This window comes from Trichomonas vaginalis, chromosome III (assembly GCF_026262505.1).
Source record: "Trichomonas vaginalis G3 chromosome III, whole genome shotgun sequence".
Taxonomy (NCBI): Eukaryota; Parabasalia; order Trichomonadida; family Trichomonadidae; genus Trichomonas; species Trichomonas vaginalis.
Genome location: NC_067205.1, coordinates 20,480,559 through 20,504,361, shown reverse-complemented (window position 1 = coordinate 20,504,361; position 23,803 = coordinate 20,480,559). Strand labels below are relative to the sequence as shown.

Below are 23,803 nucleotides of genomic sequence, written 5' to 3'. Positions count from 1 at the left end.
TGATTTTAATTTGACTGAGATCTGTTTGCAAATATTTTTCACTTATAATCATATTTACCATTTCTGTAAAAGCTTCAGCGGATTTCTGAAATTTAGGTGTTGTTTCATATGTTTGAAGATACTTTACTTCATCGCTATTCGAGATAAAACGCTCTTTGAGTTCCTCCAAATAACAAATGATAGATTTATTTTCAAATCCAAATAATTTATGTCCAAAATTATATACATTCTTAATATTTCTGTTTAATTCTTTGATTTTTGAAACGATTTGTCCCCAAGGATATGATGGTGAATCTCCGACATATGCATTTGATAATGAATCCAAAACAGTGAATTTAGGTTTACCATCTTGATAAGTTATTTTATTTGTATACCATTCTTTTTGATAGGGTTTATTGGAAGAATATAAAAATTAAATATCTGGATAAATTGTTGAATCAGAATTTACACTATTACATCTAATAGAACCCAACTGAATTAAAATCAAATCATCCGAAACATTTAATGGTAGATGAAGATGGTTTAGCATTAAAAAAATTGTCACTTTTTAAAATTTCGGATTTTTAAGAGTATGTTGAAAATTAAACATACTCTTAATATATGTTAATAATTATCATTTGATAAAATTATTTAAATAGTAATCAAAATATTGTTATAAATATTAATGGAGTTGAAAAATTATGATCATAAAAGTAAGATGTTAGCATCTAGCCTCAGTAGATACTAAGTCATATCAGAATAGACACATATTCATCCTCAATTGACTCTTACTCATCTTCAATTGATTCTCACAAATAATCAATTGATCACTACTGATCAATTGATTCTCACAAATAATCAATTGATTCGCATTAATTATCAATAGATTCTCACTAAGAATCAATTGATTCTCAGTCACCCTAAATTGATTCTCACTACTTATTAATTGATTCTTACTCATCCTTAATTGATTCTCGCTAAGAATCAAGTGATTCTCACTCTTCCTCAATTTCTTCTTAGTATTATTCAATTGATTCTCACTGATGTTCAGTTGAATCTCACTAATAATCAAATGATTCTCACTCATCCTCAATTGATTGTCACTTATTCACAATTTATTCTTAAACAACCTTAATTAACTCCCAGTATTCTTCAATTGATTCTCACTAATTATAATTTGATTCTCAGTCATCCTCAATTTATTCTAACTCAATAAGAATATGAATATGAAAATGGATTGGAATAGGTGATAATTAAAATATATTGATATGAATTTGTGAGAGTGTCTTTAATAAAGAAAAATTTGTCAAAGAACAATAATGTCAAATTGGGTGGGAGCATATAGTAATGAAATATTTATTGATAAATATTAATGTCATAATAATTGAGAGCATGTAGTAATGAAAAATTAATTGATAAATAATAATATTAAATAGGGTGATTGCATTGATCAATACATATATATGAATGAATTTCGATGTCAAACCGTCAGTCATATTGTTAGTCAAAACGTCAGTTATATTCTCATTCATACACTCACTCAAACCGTCAGTCATATTGTCAGTCAAACTCTCAGTCATATTGTCACTCAAACTGTCAGCCAATTGTCAGCTAAACTCTAAGTCATATTCTAACTAAAGCCGTCACTCATATTGTCAGTCAAAACGTCAGTCATGTTGTCACTCAAACTATCAGTCTTATTCTCACTAAAACCATCAGTCATACACTCTCTTAAACTATGAGTCATATTGTCACCCAAACTCTCAGTCATATTCTAAATAAAACCGTAAGTCATAGAGGCTGTCAAACCGTCAGTCATATTGTCGGTCAAACTGTCAGTCTTACTCTCAATAAAAAGCTAATTCATAGTGTCTGTCAAACCACAGTCATATTGTCACTCAAACTGTCAGTAATATTCTAATTAAAGCCGTCAGTCATATTGTCAGTCAAACTGTAAGTCATACACTCACTCAAATCAACAATCATATTGTCACCCAAACTATCAGTCTTATTCTCACTAAAACTGTCAGTCAAATCGTCAGTCATATTGTCACTCAAACTATCAGTCTTATTCTCACTAAAACCGTCAGTCATATTGTCAGTCAAACTGTCAGTCATACACTCACTCAAATCAACAGTCATATTGTCACCAAAACTGTCAGTCTTATTCTCACTAAAACCATCAGTCATACACTCTCTTAAACTATGAGTCATATTGTCACCCAAACTCTCAGTTATATTCTAAATAAAACCTTAAGTCATAGAGGCTGTCAAACCGTCAGTCATATTCTAACTAAAAAGCTAATTCATAGTGTGTGTCAAACCGTCAGTCATATTGTCACTCAAATTGTCAGTCATACACTCACTCAAATCAACAGTCATATTGTCACCCACACTCTCAGTCATATTCTAAATAAAACCTTAAGTCATAGAGGCTGTCAAACCGTCAGTCATATTGTCACTCAAACTGTCAGTCTTATTCTAACTAAAAAGCTAATTCATAGTGTGTCAAACCGAAGTCATATTGTCAGTCAAACTATCAGTCTTATCTTAACTAAAAAGCTAATTCATAGTGTCTGTCAAACCGAAGTCATATTGTCAGTCAAACTATCAGTCTTATTCTAACTAAAAAGCTAATTCATAGTGTCTGTCAAACCGAAGTCATATTGTCAGTCAAACTATCAGTCTTATTCTAACTAAAAGCTAATTCATAGTGTGTCAAACCGAAGTCATATTGTCAGTCAAACTATCGTCTTATTCTAACTAAAAAGCTAATTCATAGTGTGTGTCAAACCGAAGTCATATTGTCAGTCAAACTATCAGTCTTATTCTAACTAAAAAGCTAATTCATAGTGTCTGTCAAACCGAAGTCATATTGTCAGTCAAACTATCAGTCTTATTCTAACTAAAAAGCTAATTCATAGTGTGTCAAACCGAAGTCATATTGTCAGTCAAACTATCAGTCTTACTCTCAATAAAAAGCTAATTCATAGTGTGTGTCAAACCGAAGTCATATTGTCAGTCAAACTATCAGTCTTATCTTAACTAAAAAGCTAATTCATAGTGTCTGTCAAACCGAAGTCATATTGTCAGTCAAACTATCAGTCTTATCTTAACTAAAAAGCTAATTCATAGTGTGTCAAACCGAAGTCATATTGTCAGTCAAACTATCAGTCTTATCTTAACTAAAAAGCTAATTCATAGTGTGTGTCAAACCGAAGTCATATTGTCAGTCAAACTATCAGTCTTATCTTAACTAAAAAGCTAATTCATAGTGTCTGTCAAACCGAAGTCATATTGTCAGTCAAACTATCAGTCTTATCTTAACTAAAAAGCTAATTCATAGTGTGTCAAACCGAAGTCATATTGTCAGTCAAACTATCAGTCTTATCTTAACTAAAAAGCTAATTCATAGTGTGTCAAACCGAAGTCATATTGTCAGTCAAACTATCAGTCTTATCTTAACTAAAAAGCTAATTCATAGTGTCTGTCAAACCGAAGTCATATTGTCAGTCAAACTATCAGTCTTATTCTAACTAAAAAGCTAATTCATAGTGTGTCAAACCGAAGTCATATTGTCAGTCAAACTATCGTCTTATTCTAACTAAAAAGCTAATTCATAGTGTGTGTCAAACCGAAGTCATATTGTCAGTCAAACTATCAGTCTTACTCTCAATAAAAAGCTAATTCATAGTGTCTGTCAAACCGAAGTCATATTGTCAGTCAAACTATCAGTCTTATTCTAACTAAAAAGCTAATTCATAGTGTGTGTCAAACCGAAGTCATATTGTCAGTCAAACTATCAGTCTTATTCTAACTAAAAAGCTAATTCATAGTGTCTGTCAAACCGAAGTCATATTGTCAGTCAAACTATCAGTCTTATTCTAACTAAAAAGCTAATTCATAGTGTGTGTCAAACCGAAGTCATATTGTCAGTCAAACTATCAGTCTTACTCTCAATAAAAAGCTAATTCATAGTGTCTGTCAAACCGAAGTCATATTGTCAGTCAAACTATCAGTCTTATCTTAACTAAAAAGCTAATTCATAGTGTCTGTCAAACCGAAGTCATATTGTCAGTCAAACTATCAGTCTTATCTTAACTAAAAAGCTAATTCATAGTGTGTGTCAAACCGAAGTCATATTGTCAGTCAAACTATCAGTCTTATTCTAACTAAAAAGCTAATTCATAGTGTGTCAAACCGAAGTCATATTGTCAGTCAAACTATCGTCTTATTCTAACTAAAAAGCTAATTCATAGTGTGTGTCAAACCGAAGTCATATTGTCAGTCAAACTATCAGTCTTACTCTCAATAAAAAGCTAATTCATAGTGTCTGTCAAACCGAAGTCATATTGTCAGTCAAACTATCAGTCTTACTCTCAATAAAAATCTAATTCATAGTGTCTGTCAAACCGAAGTCATATTGTCAGTCAAACTATCAGTCTTATTCTAACTAAAAAGCTAATTCATAGTGTCTGTCAAACCGAAGTCATATTGTCAGTCAAACTATCAGTCTTATTCTAACTAAAAAGCTAATTCATAGTGTGTCAAACCGAAGTCATATTGTCAGTCAAACTATCAGTCTTACTCTCAATAAAAAGCTAATTCATAGTGTCTGTCAAACCGAAGTCATATTGTCAGTCAAACTATCAGTCTTATCTTAACTAAAAAGCTAATTCATAGTGTCTGTCAAACCGAAGTCATATTGTCAGTCAAACTATCAGTCTTACTCTCAATAAAAAGCTAATTCATAGTGTCTGTCAAACCGAAGTCATATTGTCAGTCAAACTATCAGTCTTATTCTAACTAAAAAGCTAATTCATAGTGTCTGTCAAACCGAAGTCATATTGTCAGTCAAACTATCAGTCTTATTCTAACTAAAAAGCTAATTCATAGTGTGTCAAACCGAAGTCATATTGTCAGTCAAACTATCAGTCTTACTCTCAATAAAAAGCTAATTCATAGTGTCTGTCAAACCGAAGTCATATTGTCAGTCAAACTATCAGTCTTATTCTAACTAAAAAGCTAATTCATAGTGTGTGTCAAACCGAAGTCATATTGTCAGTCAAACTATCAGTCTTACTCTCAATAAAAAGCTAATTCATAGTGTCTGTCAAACCGAAGTCATATTGTCAGTCAAACTATCAGTCTTATCTTAACTAAAAAGCTAATTCATAGTGTCTGTCAAACCGAAGTCATATTGTCAGTCAAACTATCAGTCTTACTCTCAATAAAAAGCTAATTCATAGTGTCTGTCAAACCGAAGTCATATTGTCAGTCAAACTATCAGTCTTATTCTAACTAAAAAGCTAATTCATAGTGTCTGTCAAACCGAAGTCATATTGTCAGTCAAACTATCAGTCTCTATTCTAACTAAAAAGCTAATTCATAGTGTGTGTCAAACCGAAGTCATATTGTCAGTCAAACTATCAGTCTTATTCTAACTAAAAAGCTAATTCATAGTGTGTGTCAAACCGAAGTCATATTGTCAGTCAAACTATCAGTCTTATTCTAACTAAAAAGCTAATTCATAGTGTGTCAAACCGAAGTCATATTGTCAGTCAAACTATCAGTCTTACTCTCAATAAAAAGCTAATTCATAGTGTCTGTCAAACCGAAGTCATATTGTCAGTCAAACTATCAGTCTTATCTTAACTAAAAAGCTAATTCATAGTGTGTCAAACCGAAGTCATATTGTCAGTCAAACTATCAGTCTTATCTTAACTAAAAAGCTAATTCATAGTGTGTCAAACCGAAGTCATATTGTCAGTCAAACTATCAGTCTTATCTTAACTAAAAAGCTAATTCATAGTGTCTGTCAAACCGAAGTCATATTGTCAGTCAAACTATCAGTCTTATTCTAACTAAAAAGCTAATTCATAGTGTGTCAAACCGAAGTCATATTGTCAGTCAAACTATCGGTCTTATTCTAACTAAAAAGCTAATTCATAGTGTGTGTCAAACCGAAGTCATATTGTCAGTCAAACTATCAGTCTTACTCTCAATAAAAAGCTAATTCATAGTGTCTGTCAAACCGAAGTCATATTGTCAGTCAAACTATCAGTCTTATTCTAACTAAAAAGCTAATTCATAGTGTGTGTCAAACCGAAGTCATATTGTCAGTCAAACTATCAGTCTTATTCTAACTAAAAAGCTAATTCATAGTGTCTGTCAAACCGAAGTCATATTGTCAGTCAAACTATCAGTCTTATTCTAACTAAAAAGCTAATTCATAGTGTGTGTCAAACCGAAGTCATATTGTCAGTCAAACTATCAGTCTTACTCTCAATAAAAAGCTAATTCATAGTGTCTGTCAAACCGAAGTCATATTGTCAGTCAAACTATCAGTCTTATCTTAACTAAAAAGCTAATTCATAGTGTCTGTCAAACCGAAGTCATATTGTCAGTCAAACTATCAGTCTTATCTTAACTAAAAAGCTAATTCATAGTGTGTGTCAAACCGAAGTCATATTGTCAGTCAAACTATCAGTCTTATTCTAACTAAAAAGCTAATTCATAGTGTGTCAAACCGAAGTCATATTGTCAGTCAAACTATCGGTCTTATTCTAACTAAAAAGCTAATTCATAGTGTGTGTCAAACCGAAGTCATATTGTCAGTCAAACTATCAGTCTTACTCTCAATAAAAAGCTAATTCATAGTGTCTGTCAAACCGAAGTCATATTGTCAGTCAAACTATCAGTCTTACTCTCAATAAAAATCTAATTCATAGTGTCTGTCAAACCGAAGTCATATTGTCAGTCAAACTATCAGTCTTATTCTAACTAAAAAGCTAATTCATAGTGTCTGTCAAACCGAAGTCATATTGTCAGTCAAACTATCAGTCTTATTCTAACTAAAAAGCTAATTCATAGTGTGTGTCAAACCGAAGTCATATTGTCAGTCAAACTATCAGTCTTACTCTCAATAAAAAGCTAATTCATAGTGTCTGTCAAACCGAAGTCATATTGTCAGTCAAACTATCAGTCTTATTCTAACTAAAAAGCTAATTCATAGTGTCTGTCAAACCGAAGTCATATTGTCAGTCAAACTATCAGTCTTATTCTAACTAAAAAGCTAATTCATAGTGTGTGTCAAACCGAAGTCATATTGTCAGTCAAACTATCAGTCTTACTCTCAATAAAAAGCTAATTCATAGTGTCTGTCAAACCGAAGTCATATTGTCAGTCAAACTATCAGTCTTATTCTAACTAAAAAGCTAATTCATAGTGTGTGTCAAACCGAAGTCATATTGTCACTCACACTATCAGTCTTACTCTCAATAAAAGCTAATTCATAGTGTCTGTCAAACCGAAGTCATATTGTCAGTCAAACTATCAGTCTTATCTTAACTAAAAAGCTAATTCATAGTGTCTGTCAAACCGAAGTCATATTGTCAGTCAAACTATCAGTCTTACTCTCAATAAAAGCTAATTCATAGTGTCTGTCAAACCGAAGTCATATTGTCAGTCAAACTATCAGTCTTATTCTAACTAAAAAGCTAATTCATACATGTCAACCGAAGTCATATTGTCAGTACAACTATCGTCATTAATTCTAACTAAAAAGCTAAATTCAATAGTGTGTCAAACCGAAGTCATATTGTCAGCTCAAACTATCAGTCCTTACTCTCAATAAAGCTAATTCAATGTGGTCTGTCAAAAACCGAAGTCATATTGTCAGTCAAACTATCAAGTCTTATTCTAACTAAAAGCTAATTCATAGTGTGTGTCAAACCCGAAGTCATATTGTCAGTCAAACTATCAGTCTTACTCTCATAAAAAAGCTAATTCATAGTGTCTGTCAAACCGAAGTCATATTGTCAGTCAAACTATCAGTCTTATCTTAACTAAAAAGCTAATTCATAGTGTGTCAAACCGAAGTCATATTGTCAGTCAAACTATCAGTCTTATTTTAACTAAAAAAGCTAATTCATAGTGTGTCAAACCGAAGTCATATTGTCAGTCAAACTATCAGTCTTATTTACTAAAAGCTAATTCATAGTGTGTCGTCAAACCGAAGTCATATTGTCAGTCAAACTATCAGTCTTATTCTAACTAAAAAGCTAATTCATAGTGTCGTCAAACCGAAGTCATATTGTCAGTCAAACTATCGGTCTTATTCTAACTAAAAAGCTAATTCATAGTGTGTGTCAAACCGAAGTCATATTGTCAGTCAAACTATCAGTCTTACTCTCAATAAAAGCTAATTCATAGTGTCTGTCAAACCGAAGTCATATTGTCAGTCAACTATCAGTCTTATTCTAACTAAAAAAGCTAATTCATAGTGTGTGTCAAACCGAAGTCATATTGTCAGTCCAAACTATCAGTCTTCTTCTAACTAAAAGCTAATTCATAGTGTCTGTCAAACCGAGTCATATTGTCAGTCAAACTATCAGTCTTATTCTAACTAAAAAGCTAATTCATAGTGTGTGTCAAACCGAAGTCATATTGTCAGTCAACTATCAGTCTTACTCTCATAAAAAGCTAATTCATAGTGTCTGTCAAACGAAGTCATATTGTCAGTCAAACTATCAGTCTTATCTTAACTAAAAAGCTAATTCATAGTGTTGTCAAACCGAAGTCATATTGTCAGTCAAACTATCAGTCTTATCTAACTAAAAAGCTAATTCATAGTGTTGTCAAACCGAAGTCATATTGTCAGTCAAACTATCAGTCTTATTCTAACTAAAAAGCTAATTCATAGTGTCTGTCAACCGAAGTCATATTGTCAGTCAAACTATAGTCTTATCTAAATAAAAAGCTAATTCATAGTGTTGTCAAACCGAAGTCATATTGTCAGTCAAACTATCAGTCTTATTCTAACTAAAAAGCTAATTCATAGTGTGTGTCAAACCGAAGTCATATTGTCAGTCAAACTATCAGTCTTACTCTCAATAAAAAGCTAATTCATAGTGTCTGTCAAACCGAAGTCATATTGTCAGTCAAACTATCAGTCTTATTCTAACTAAAAAGCTAATTCATAGTGTGTGTCAAACCGAAGTCATATTTTCAGTCAAACTATCAGTCTTATTCTACTAAAAAGCTAATTCATAGTGTCTGTCAAACCGAAGTCATATTGTCAGTCAAACTATCGGTCTTATTCTAACTAAAAAGCTAATTCATAGGTGTGTCAAACGAAGTCATATTGTCAGTCAAACTATCAGTCTTACTCTCAATAAAAAGCTAATTCATAGTGTCTGTCAAACCGAAGTCATATTGTCAGTCAAACTATCAGTCTTATTCTAACTAAAAAGCTAATTCATAGTGTCTGTCAAACCGAAGTCATATTGTCAGTCAAACTATCAGTCTTATCTTAACTAAAAAGCTAATTCATAGTGTCTGTCAAACCGAAGTCATATTGTCAGTCAAACTATCAGTCTTATTCTAACTAAAAAGCTAATTCATAGTGTGTCAAACCGAAGTCATATTGTCAGTCAAACTATCAGTCTTATCTTAACTAAAAAGCTAATTCATAGGTCTGTCAAACCGAAGTCATATTGTCAGTCAAACTATCAGTCTTATTCTAACTAAAAAGCTAATTCATAGTGTCTGTCAAACCGAAGTCATATTGTCAGTCAAACTATCAGTCTTATCTTAACTAAAAAGCTAATTCATAGTGTCTGTCAAACCGAAGTCATATTGTCAGTCAAACTATCAGTCTTATTCTAACTAAAAAGCTAATTCATAGTGTGTGTCAAACCGAAGTCATATGTCAGTCAAACTATCAGTCTTTCTCAATAAAAAGCTAATTCATAGTGTCTGTCAAACCGAAGTCATATTGTCAGTCAAACTATCAGTCTTACTCTCAATAAAAAGCTAATTCATAGTGTCTGTCAAACCGAAGTCATATTGTCAGTCAAACTATCAGTCTATTCTAACTAAAAAGCTAATTCATAGTGTCTGTCAAACCGAAGTCATATTGTCAGTCAAACTATCAGTCTTATTCTAACTAAAAAGCTAATTCATAGTGTGTCAAACCGAAGTCATATTGTCAGTCAAACTATCAGTCTTACTCTCAATAAAAAGCTAATTCATAGTGTCTGTCAACCGAAGTCATATTGTCAGTCAAACTATCAGTCTTATCTAACAAAAAAGCTAATCATAGTGTCTGTCAAACCGAAGTCATATTGTCAGTCAAACTATCAGTCTTATTTAACTAAAAAGCTATTCATAGTGTTGTCAAACCGAAGTCATATTGTCAGTCAAACTATCGGTCTTATTCTAACTAAAAAGCTAATTCATAGTGTGTGTCAAACCGAAGTCATATTGTCAGTCAAACTATCAGTCTTATCTTAACTAAAAAGCTAATTCATAGTGTCTGTCAAACCGAAGTCATATTGTCAGTCAAACTATCAGTCTTATTCTAACTAAAAAGCTAATTCATAGTGTGTGTCAAACCGAAGTCATATTGTCAGTCAAACTATCAGTCTTACTCTCAATAAAAAGCTAATTCATAGTGTCTGTCAAACCGAAGTCATATTGTCAGTCAAACTATCAGTCTTATTCTAACTAAAAAGCTAATTCATAGTGTGTGTCAAACCGAAGTCATATTGTCAGTCAAACTATCAGTCTTATCTTAACTAAAAAGCTAATTCATAGTGTCTGTCAAACCGAAGTCATATTGTCAGTCAAACTATCGGTCTTATTCTAACTAAAAGCTAATTCATAGTGTGGTCAAACCGAAGTCATATTGTCAGTCAAACTATCAGTCTTACTCTCATAAAAAAGCTAATTCATAGTGTCTGTCAAACCGAAGTCATATTGTCAGTCAAACTATCAGTCTTATTCTAACTAAAAAGCTAATTCATAGTGTCTGTCAAACCGAAGTCATATTGTCAGTCAAACTATCAGTCTTATCTTAACTAAAAAGCTAATTCATAGTGTCTGTCAACCGAAGTCATATTGTCAGTCAAACTATCAGTCTTATTCTAACTAAAAAGCTAATTCATAGTGTGTCAAACCGAAGTCATATTGTAGTCAAACATCAGTCTTACTTAATAAAAAGCTAATTCATAGTGTCTGTCAACCGAGCTATATTGTCAGTCAACTATCAGTCTTATTCTAACTAAAAAGCTAATTCATAGTGTCTGTCAAACCGAAGTCATATTGTCAGTCAAACTATCAGTCTTATCTTAACTAAAAGCTAATTCATAGTGTCTGTCAAACCGAAGTCATATTGTCAGTCAAACTATCAGTCTTATTCTAACTAAAAAGCTAATTCATAGTGTGTGTCAAAACCGAAGTCATATTGTCAGTCAAACTATCAGTCTTACTCTCAAAAAAAAGCTAATTCATAGTGTCTGTCAAACCGAAGTCATATTGTCAGTCAAACTATCAGTCTTACTCTCAATAAAAAGCTAATTCATAGTGTCTGTCAAACCGAAGTCATATTGTCAGTCAAACTATCAGTCTTATTCTAACTAAAAAGCTAATTCATAGTGTCTGTCAAACCGAGACATATTGTCAGTCAAACTATCAGTCTTATTTCTAACTAAAAAGCTAATTCATAGTGTGTCAAACCGAAGTCATATGTTCAGTCAAACTATCAGTCTTACTCTCAATAAAACTAATTCATAGTGTCTGTCAAACCGAAGTCATATTGTCAGTCAAACTATCAGTCTTATCTAACTAAGCTAATTCATAGTGTCTGTCAAACCGAAGTCATATTGTCAGTCAAACTATCAGTCTTATTCTAATAAAAAGCTAATTCATAGTGTGTCAAACGAAGTCATATTGTCAGTCAAACTATCAGTCTTATTCTAACTAAAAAGCTAATTCATAGTGTCTGTCAAACCGAAGTCATATTGTCAGTCAAACTATCAGTCTTATCTTAACTAAAAAGCTAATTCATAGTGTCTGTCAAACCGAAGTCATATTGTCAGTCAAACTATCAGTCTTATTCTAACTAAAAAGCTAATTCATAGTGTGTGTCAAACCGAAGTCATATTGTCAGTCAAACTATCAGTCTTATCTTAACTAAAAAGCTAATTCATAGTGTCTGTCAAACCGAAGTCATATTGTCAGTCAAACTATCGGTCTTATTCTAACTAAAAAGCTAATTCATAGTGTGTGTCAAACCGAAGTCATATTGTCAGTCAAACTATCAGTCTTATCTTAACTAAAAAGCTAATTCATAGTGTCTGTCAAACGAAGTCATATTGTCAGTCAAACTATCAGTCTTATTCTAACTAAAAAGCTAATTCATAGTGTGTCAACCGAAGTCATATTGTCAGTCAAACTATCAGTCTTATCTCAATAAAAAGCTAATTCATAGTGTCGTCAACCGAAGTCATATTGTCAGTCAAACTATCAGTCTTATTCTAACTAAAAAGCTAATTCATAGTGTGTGTCAAACCGAAGTCATATTGTCAGTCAAACTATCAGTCTTACTCTCAATAAAAAGCTAATTCATAGTGTGTGTCAAACCGAAGTCATATTGTCAGTCAAACTATCAGTCTTATCTTAACTAAAAAGCTAATTCATAGTGTCTGTCAAACCGAAGTCATATTGTCAGTCAAACTATCAGTCTTATTCTAACTAAAAAGCTAATTCATAGTGTGTGTCAAACCGAAGTCATATTGTCAGTCAAACTATCAGTCTTACTCTCAATAAAAAGCTAATTCATAGTGTGTGTCAAACCGAAGTCATATTGTCAGTCAAACTATCAGTCTTATCTTAACTAAAAAGCTAATTCATAGTGTCTGTCAAACCGAAGTCATATTGTCAGTCAAACTATCAGTCTTATTCTAACTAAAAAGCTAATTCATAGTGTGTGTCAAACCGAAGTCATATTGTCAGTCAAACTATCAGTCTTACTCTCAATAAAAAGCTAATTCATAGTGTCTGTCAAACCGAAGTCATATTGTCAGTCAAACTATCAGTCTTCTTCAATAAAAATCTAATTCATAGTGTCTGTCAAACCGAAGTCATATTGTCAGTCAAACTATCAGTCTTATCTTAACTAAAAAGCTAATTCATAGTGTCTGTCAAACCGAAGTCATATTGTCAGTCAAACTATCAGTCTTATTCTAACTAAAAAGCTAATTCATAGTGTGTCAAACAAGTCATATTGTCAGTCAAACTATCAGTCTTACTCTCAATAAAAAGCTAATTCATAGTGTCTGTCAAACCGAAGTCATATTGTCAGTCAAACTATCAGTCTTATCTTAACTAAAAAGCTAATTCATAGTGTCTGTCAAACCGAAGTCATATTGTCAGTCAAAAATCAGTCTTATTCTAACTAAAAAGCTAATTCATAGTGTGTCAAACCGAAGTCATATTGTCAGTCAAACTATCAGTCTTACTCTCAATAAAAAGCTAATTCATAGTGTCTGTCAAACTGAAGTCATATTGTCAGTCAAACTATCAGTCTTACTCTCAATAAAAAGCTAATTCATAGTGTCTGTCAAACCGAAGTCATATTGTCAGTCAAACTATCAGTCTTATCTTAACTAAAAAGCTAATTCATAGTGTCTGTCAAACCGAAGTCATATTGTCAGTCAAACTATCAGTCTTATCTTAACTAAAAAGCTAATTCATAGTGTGTCAAACCGAAGTCATATTGTCACTCAAATTGTCAGTCATACACTCACTCAAATCAACAGTCATATTGTCACCAAAACTGTCAGTCTTATTCTCACTAAAACCATCAGTCATACACTCTCTTAAACTATGAGTCATATTGTCACCCAAACTCTCAATCATACACTCACTCAAATCAACAGTCATATTGTCAGTCAAACCGTCAGTCATATTGTCACCCACACTCTCAGTCATATTCTAACTAAAAACGTAAGTCAAAGTGTCTGTCAAACCGTCAGTCATATTCTCAGTCATACTGTAGTTCATACTATCACCCAAACTGTTGTTCATACTGTCACTCAAACTCTAAGTCATTTTATCAGTCAAACTGTGAGTCATATTCTCTCTCAAACCTTGAGTTATACTGACAACCAAACCCTCATTCAAAATGTCACTCAAACTGTCAGTTATATTCCTAGACACATTCAAACTTTCAGGCATATTGTCAGCCAGATACTCAGTTATAGAGTCACTTTTTTGTCATTAATGAATTCAGTTATAGATTCAAACATACATTCGGTCCAATATTGGATCATGCAGTTAATTCTACATTTTTTTAACTTGTAAGTCATTATTTATGAAAATATTTAAAATAGTGTAATTGCACAATGATGTGCAGTATTATCTTTAATATTAATATTGTAATATGATATTAGATTTTATCATATGAGATATTAATATTGATTTATGGATCACTGCACAATGATATGCAGTATTATCTTTATAATTAATATTGTAATATGCAATGTTATATTCTAATTTGAATGTTCCTTTTTAACCTCATGATTTCTTCTCACTGATCTGCCTTTTTATGCAGCATTTGTATTTAATCTCTCTTATCCTTTAGATTCTCTATGCTTTCCATCTTTCTAAACCAGATTCCATTGTTAATTCTTAAATTAACACAAATCTTAAATTTCATATTAGTCATTGATCTGAAGTTATTGAAACATCTGACGTCTTTAGATTATCTTATCTAATATTAAAATGATTGATCTATTTACATTTTTAAAATAGTCCTAAAAAGTCTCAATATTTATAAAAGCATAATAAAATTCAATTTTATAATATCATTTTGTAAATTATTCGTTTACTTTATGGCATAGTCTTGAAAAAGTATCAAAAAACATTATCTTAATGGTCTCTAAAGAGGTTAAGTAGCATACACACAGATATGCTAATGTGGTAAAAAGAGATTTATTGCAAAAAGTCCAAAATAGTATATTTATTATCAAGATTCGCGTGGAAACGTACAAGTTTGGGACGAATAACTAACATTCTTAAACATTTAGTAATACTCTGATAAGTACAAGTCCTTAGATGCGACATATGGCTTCTTTTGTTCTAACTTACCAAATTCAAGAACTCAAGTTGGCAGTAACTCTGTACTAAACATACTCTAAGAGCTTGTCATTATTCCGTGTATGACAAATCATACTTTAATGTTTTACTTGTTGAATAAAGAATGCTTGATTTTGAAATCGAATGTTTTTGCTTAAATAGTTCCAGATTCTTGAACTAGGGACGGAATTAGAGGACACGTCTTTGCTGGTTAGTCGCGTGCTTGATGACAATATGCTACAATTATAATAAACGTACAAAAGGGACGAAAATTGAGAGCTTGTAACTTTCAACCCAACAAGTGTTTAAGTTCGAATGAGTTTGTTGATCTGCCACTACAACTCTAAATTCTATCAAAATGTATTTTATTGGAATTCTGTGAACTAAATATTTATTGCAACTACATGCACAAGATGATTTTTGTTTGCATCTCAATTTAGGAAATAAGATTCTTGAAATTTTAGTACTTTCTGGCATACCATCAAAATGATGAATACACGAGCGAAGAGGTAGAGAGAGGGTCAAAGTTGCTATTTGTCACTTTTCCACAAGAATATAATGGGGAAAAAGTTATCATATAGTTGATCTCATTCACTGAGGTGAGAGATGCATGTAGTGTAAATGGATAAACAGTGGGATTGCTGTTCTAAGTCCTAGGCTCGAGACACATTGGCTTCATTTTTCTCTTTTTTATTGACGTAAACTATTCAATTTTTGTGTTCTCCATTCAAATTTCAGAATTTTTTTTGCAGATTTCACGCTACATTCGAAGTTACCTTTTGTAACAACCACCACTGCCTACGAAAGACGAAAGTGTGTCACGATTTCACCCGAAAATCCGACGGTTGTTTAAGAGTAAGCACTTTTGGCACCTACTCCGAAGAGGTACAGAAATCTGACATAAAAGGGAAAAGTGACACCTTTTTGGGTGTATTGGTGAGTCTTTTGGTAAATTAATATCAAAAAATGAGCTCGCAAGAAGTATTCACTGTAATGATGATCCAACAAATATTTGGTCTCAATATTATGGAAATGCCAGTCCACCTCCTTTTATCAGTGGTGATAACATTAAAGTCACTGCAAACAATCATAAATGCTTCACATATATCTGTAAGTTCGTTGAATTACAAGATAGGGCAATTAAATTCCAAGAAATTTCAGAATATTCTATTTTACTTTGGGATAACGTTTTTTGTAAAGGTCTGGGCACAATATATATTAATAGTTCAAGTAATAGTTACATTATTATCGATAAATTTTGTTCATCGGAAAATCATTTTCCAGATCTCAGCCATTTTGTATATTTTGAAGGCAGCATCAATAGTTCAATACTCCAAGGGTCTATTGTAAATGGAGGAGATGAATACGTTGAAAAAGGAATGATTTACCAGAAACAAGGTTATTCATCTCTATCAAACACGAATATTTCAAAATGCAAATCAGAACAAGCTCCATCGTTTCATTATTGGGAAGTTCAGTCAACACCCACAGTTTCATTTTGCAATTTTGAAAATTTAGAAGCAAAAAGTTATATGATTTCCTGCTTTTCTTTTAGCAATGGGAAAATAGAAAGATGCAATTATATAAATAACATCCAAACATCTGGGATGCATGGAATCATTTTTGCTGTTTCAGGTAAACTTGAAATTACTGATTCAGTTTTCGATAAAAATACACTTGATCCCTTGTTTTATGCATATTCAGGTGAAATCACAATCATTCATTGTCATATTGACAAGCCTTCAACATATGCAGAATATGCAGCTATTGATACTTCAAGAATGACAACTGAATCTTTTTCTAATAAATTAAAGTTCATTGGATTAAACCCATGCGAAAGAGATATCGAGATTTTATATATACGTATTTCACAAAAGCTTATCTGCTCATTAAATAACTGTCGATATTTCTTTTTTGGAAAGAGCTTTGTATCATTTCTGCTAATAAGTAAAAAGCGAAATTAATCTATTCATGGCAATAAATGAGATTTGATGTCTCTAAAGGATTAACATTCACTAATAGTATCATTATCATTAAATAGCATAACAAATAAAAAGAATGCAAGAGACATGTATAAAAAAGTTTTTCACTGCTAAATGAGAACCTAATATCTGAGATGAAGTTTATGAAATAAGAATTTAGAGAATGATTATCTTGTCTTGGCACAGTTGATAACTTAATTGGTAATAATTTAAAGTACATTTGAATATTCAGTGTTGTAGAAAAGAAAATCTGTCCTATAAATAATTGCAGATATTCTTTTACGTTAATAAGAAAAATGTTAAAACATCTTTTTCCCGGTGTATGAGTTAATTTTTGTGTTCATTATTATCAGCACAAAAGAAAGTCTATTCAATAAATAATAGCTGATGTTTCTTTTCGGAAATGAGCTTGAATCAAAATGACAATAACTCGGAGGAATTTACATAATGCAATAGTTTCATTGTTAAATTTCTTTAAATTTTGGTTTGTCACATTCCCTGAAACTGAAATTATATGAACTGCGATTATTTTTGCTTCTAATGTATATTTACATTTGAATCAAAAATAATCGTGGTTCCCAAAATTTTAAATTTTAGGAATTTGCTCTTGGAATTTTTCGTGATGAAATGAGAAAATTTGTAGAGAAAAGCCAGGAAATGTAGATTTGTGTTCAAATTTATCGGTTGAGAAATTTTTTGTGATGGTATATTAAGAGTAGAGTTGCATTCAAATTTATCGGTTGAAAAATTTTTGTTGTGCTGCAATGAGTCTTTGTACTCATTGCCAACATAATTAATTCCAAATACCATAGAGGTTTTGATAGTGATGAAGATACAACAAGTATTTGGTCCAGTTATTTTGGTGATCCTAGTCCTCCTCTATTCCTCAGTGGCGATAACATACAAGTCACTGCAGATAATAAAAGATGTTTCACATACATCTGTAGATTCATTGAAACTCAAGATAATGCAGTTAATTTCGAAAATATTTCAGAATATTCTATATTACTTTACGAAAGCATTTTTTCAAATGTACAACAGCAGTTTATATTATAGGCCTTGCCAGTAATGATGTAGTTATTGATAAATTTTGCTCACTTGAGATTCATTATCGATTTGTACCTGAAGGTTTATTTGCTTATTTCTCAGGCAATATTAACAGTACAGTTCTCCATGGATCAGTTACAAATGTAAGAGAACATGGTGGTCTAAGGGGAATTACATGTCCACGCCGTGGCTATTTATTTTTTTCAAAAATAAACAATACCGATTCTGTTTTATCATTAGCGACAGCTTTGTATTGTGAAAACACTCGATTTAATGTTTCATTTTGTAATTTTGAAAATTTAGAAGCAAGCGGTTGCATGATTACTGGCTTTAATAGCGGTTTAGGAAAAATTGAGAGATGTAATTATATAAACAATTCCCAACGTAGTTCAGAATATGGAATAGTTACAGCATTTTCTGATGAAGCTGTCATATTGAATTCTGTTTTCCAAAAAATCTACAGAGTCAAAAAAAATATTTATTTGCAGGAAGAATTGATATAATTAATTGCAGTGTTGATGAATATTCTATTTATGAATTTGGAGCATTTATTGATAACTCAAGTATGACAACAGAATCATTTTCTAATGATATAAGGTTTATTGGATTAAGTCCATGTGAAGGAAGTATCGTAATACAATATGTCCGAATAAAAGAAATGAAAGCCTGTTCAACATATTACAATAAAAATATATATTTATCTAAATATTCCATCCCTTTTTTGCTATCAAGTAAAAGATAGAAATTTTATCAGCCTAAATATTTCATTTTCCATGATATGATATTACTTCCATTAATTGTATGGAAAATGTATTAAGAATATCATTTGGAGGACAGTACATTTATATATTTATATCTTATAGGAAATAAGAATGACATAAAACGTGACACCGCTTCTTTTTTTTCGATTCCAGTTCATTCATTGCAATTGATTTGGTTCAAATTTGCCGGTTCCATAATAAAATTAATTCAAATATGTATTGAAATTTGCTTAACAATCCGATTTAAGGAAATGCGACATTCATATATGCTGAAATTTCTCTTTGTGAAATTATCTTCTGGATATTTAAATGCAAAAGTGACGGTTATTCACAGTTGGATAATTTCAAAAGATGCATTGTGAGCACAGATAAATTTATTTTGGACATACCATTTAAAAATATAAACAAGTTTTTTAAGGCAACTAATAATATTTTTCATAATCGCTAAACAAAATGTTTCGGATTATTACAACATAGATAATTATATTAACAAAACAAAGAATAAAACTATATCAGGAAGCGGAAATTGCATTCATCATGCAGTATTTTCTTTCCACGTTCAAACATTAATGGCATAAGCCCAGAACAAATATTCAAGTAATAATTGCATTATGTTTTGATAAATTTGTTCATATTGCAGGCATATTTATTCAGTACAATTCTTCATGTTGTGTTTATTCATTAAATAACGTTATATTTTGCCTTTTTAAAACATTGTTATAATGATCCAGACAATTGTTTTTAAAAGTTCACTTAATAATTGTAATATTGTAGATAAATTTTGACCTCAGTCATTTGTAATACCTCAATACTTTCATCCAAGGTTCTATGTTCATTAAGCTGCTGCAAAAGATGAATTTTGAACAGAGTTAAACTCGTTTTGGACTGGAAAATATTAGATTAAAATATAATTAAGTTTTTAAGCAACTCATACAATTAGTTCTATATGTTTATAAATTGAGAAGGCATTGAAATTCTTTAAAGCGTGTTCCACCAAAATATCCATACGAGATCCTTAGAATGACATTATTCTCGCACTTTTGAAGTGAATTCAAAAAGTGTAAAAATTATAAATTTTTTGGCATTTTATATAATTTATCCGATTTCCATTAAGTTTTTAGGGTCAATTATCAGATGTTATCTAATATATCAACATGACTCAGTTTTCATAGATGAACGTTCAACAAAAGAAATCAATAAACAAAGTTTTCCTCAAATTCATCAAAGTTTTTCGGATTATTACAACACAAATGATTACATAAACAAAACAGAGAATGAAACTATATCAGGAAGCGGAAATTATTACATCCATAATACAGTATTTTCTTTCCATCATCAAAGTCGTGCAATTTACCTTAATACTCCAGGTAAGCAAATATTACTTGAAACATGCACATTTTATAACAATAGCTTCTTATTGAATGGTGGATCCTTCAAAATCGATGAATCTGAATCTGTTTTAGTTCATGTTTGTTGTTTTCATTCTTCAGTAACGTCAGAAAATGGATGGGGATGTGCATATGACATTGAATCAAAACCTAATTCTAACTACAAAAATTATGCATTTGGATGTTCAGTTTCCCAATGCAAAGGATATGGAGCCGCATTTTATCATTCTCGTGGGTTTATCCAAGTAAGTAATATGAATACATCTTATCATAACGAAATTAAAGCTAATGCTGCTTACACAATTAAAAATCCAACGGGAGTTATTAATTTCATAACAGCATCAAATTCATCATCTTCAATAGAATCTGCAATCAATAATGATGGTAAATTTAATATTTCAAGATGTAATTTTTTAAATAACAATTATTCAGGAAGAGATAATGCAATAATTAAATGTTCAAGTACATGTACATATTCAAATTGTTCATTCATAGAAAATAAAGGAAACTATTTATTTGATTTATCACCAACAATTGATAATTGTTACTTTAATAATAAAGATGTCAACGACTTTGCAAGAGTTGGTAACTTTTCTTATAAAAAGCCTTCATCATTTGATTCTTTTATTTCTCATTATTCTACAGATTTTTGTGTCGTCAGGATTTATAATAGACAAGAGATGTTCAAAAGCGACAAAATAAGGCCATTTATGAATTCAAGACTCATATATGCAAGACGTTAAAATTAATAATAAAATAAGTGATTATCACGCTAAAAAAATTCAGGTAACTCATACAATAATTTCTAATAATATAGAATACTCATCCGGATTTTTGCCATTTTTATAATTATTTCTATTTTCATTGAATTCTTAAGCTTGATTATCCGACATAATCTAATTTATCAACATGAATTAGTTTTCATAAATGATAACATAATTCATCAAAGTTTTTCGGATTATTACAGCACAAATGATTACATAAACAAAACAGAGAACGAAACTATATCAGGAAGCGGAAATTATTACATTCATAATACAGTATTTTCTTTTCTTCATCAAAGTCAAGCAATTAATCTTAATTATCCAAGTAAAGTATTACTAGAAGCATGCACATTTTCCAATAATTGCTACTCTTCAAATGGTGGATCCTTCAAAATCGATGAATCTGAATCTGTTTTAGTTCATGTTTGCTGTTTTAATTCATCAATATCTTCAGGAATTGGGTGGGGATGTGCATATTACATTCAAACAATTTCTAATGCTAACTCCAAAAGTTATGCAATTGGATGTTCAGTCTTACAATGCAAGGGATATGGAGCTGCATTTGAACATAAATATGAAGATATCCAAGTAAGTAATATGAATACATCTTATCACACTGAAATTCAAACTGATGCTGCATGCATAATTCAAAGTCCAAAAGAAACAGGAATTATTAATTTCACAACAGCATCAAATACATCATCTAGAGATCAATCTACAATCAATAATGATGGTAAATTTAAAATTTTAAGATGTAATTTTTTAAATAACAAATATACAGGAGGAGATTATGCAATAATTAGATGTAGGAGTACAACTACATATTCAAATTGTTCATTCATAGAAAATAAAGGAAACTATTTATTTAATTTATCACCAAATATTGACAATTGTTACTTGAAAAATAACGTTGTCACTAACAATGTCAGAGAGGGTTCATTTTCTATTAAAAAGCATTCACCATTTGATTCAAATATATCTCATTATACAACAGATAATTGTGTCTTCAAGACTAATAATAGACAAGAGATATCAAACAGTAACAAAATAAGATCATTTAAGAATCCAAGATTTAGATCACGAAGGCGTTAACGCTCCTATGGATGAAGAGAAAGAGTACACCAATAGATTTCTTTTATATCCATCCTATGTGAAATTTAAATCATATCTGTTTTCAGATTGATCCGATTTAAGGCTGCACTTACGCCCATTTGACATTAATTCAAATTTTTGACAACTGGCGTGAAAGCCGTGTCATAGGGGCGTAAGTGTACCCTTAACATGTTAAATAAAAGTTGATAAATGATATTCTAAAAATTGCTAAATTGTATTTTTAAAATTATAGTAAATGAATAAAACGTGTTTAGATACAAATATTTTCTATCATTCTATAAGAATATTGTTTCAACTTTTTATTTAGCAATTCGATTTTAACATAGTAATGATTATCCAAATTCTTAAAAGAATCCATTTTTACAAATTTCGATCAAGACTATATGCAAAGCATTTTCTTTGAAATTACACCATTATAATCCAACAACTTTCCAATTCTTTTGAATGTTTGGTTTTACAATGAAGTTGGCATAGTGTTACATTATATCATAAATATGTACAAAACACAAATAATAAAAGTAATAATTTAATCTAATTTCTAAGAAATCTGATTAATGAGCTTTTAAGATATATTCGTTTACTGGGATATAAACCAAAAACCTACATTTCAAGCATCAAATCATTGTTTTCCTGAATTGCGAAGACGCAGATATAATTCAAAAGAAATTTAGCTGCGAAATCCAGATTCAAACATCTTTATAAAAAATCAGATCACGAAGGAAGATTAAAGAACTGAAATCTTTGAAAAGAATTTTTTTCCCAAAAAAATGAATCAATTGCGAGATCTTTCTGACTCAGATGCAAACAAACTATTATCAGATTTAATATCTCAAAATGGTGATCTGCAGCCTGATCATCTTATTCTCGCTCTTTCTAGAAGATTTTTCAGAATTGCAGCTCAAATTTTATTAAAAGGCGTGAGATCAAACCAAATTGACCAGTGCATTTCCGTCCTTTTACATGCACCAATAGAATTCGATGAGTCATTTAATACATTTCTTGCTGCTTTGGCCTTAGAAAATATTTATTTACCAGAAGTTATCAGTTCCATTCCATCAGTATCAGAAAAGAACAAACAAATGCTCTTACCAATACTTGCATACCATTTAATTTCATTCGAAGATAAACCAAATGTTGAATATTCCGAAAACTGGTTTGTGAATGAAAATATTTTATTAAACGCTTACCAGAACAGAGACACATCATGCTTAGCGTACCAATTAATTGAATATATTCTTAGTTCTAATTTGGATAAATTACGACCGAAACTTCGCTTATTTAATGCAAATGTAGAAAGTATTAACATCCCTATCATACCACGCAGAATTACAGAACTCACAAAAGCAGTTTCTTCCTACACAAAAAAGTTGACCAACAAATGTTTTCTAGAATCGTCAGCGAGCTTCAATTATACATATCTAGGGAAGTTGTTCCTATTGCAAACGATTTATCGTCTACAGCTGCTTCTTTGCGTTTATTTAACAATTTAATACCGAATATTCATCATTCCTTTACATCCATGGTTACTGATATGTCAGGAAACCTTTCAGAGAAAGCCAGAGAGTATCTAAACAGAAGTATTGAAGAGAAATACTCAAATAGATTACAAACTTCACTTCCCCATGTAATTACTTTCTGTTATTTAGCCGCAATATCAAGATTAGATAATTGTGATTCTTTGTTTAACAAATTCAAAGAAATTGCATCAAAAATTCCAGATGTTATTCCGAATTCTCTCAAAAACTACCAGGAAATCATTGTTAACCCTCTCAAGCAATATGATGCAATATTTGATAAAGAAAGCGAGCTCGCGAAAGTGATTAACAACGCTTGTATCGAAATCCGAA

The 23,803-nt window shown here is 31.1% G+C and overlaps 1 protein-coding gene across 1 annotated transcript; it reads left to right on the top strand.

Moving 5' to 3' along the window:
* Positions 1–22,723: 22,723 nt before the first annotated feature.
* Positions 22,724–23,446, top strand: TVAGG3_0735450 (uncharacterized protein; the record flags this gene model as incomplete). Its single annotated transcript, XM_001301225.1, has 1 exon — positions 22,724–23,446. The coding sequence occupies one exon, from the start codon at positions 22,724–22,726 to the stop codon at positions 23,444–23,446; it is 723 nt and encodes a 240-aa protein (XP_001301226.1).
* Between the last annotated feature and the right edge of the window lie 357 nt (positions 23,447–23,803).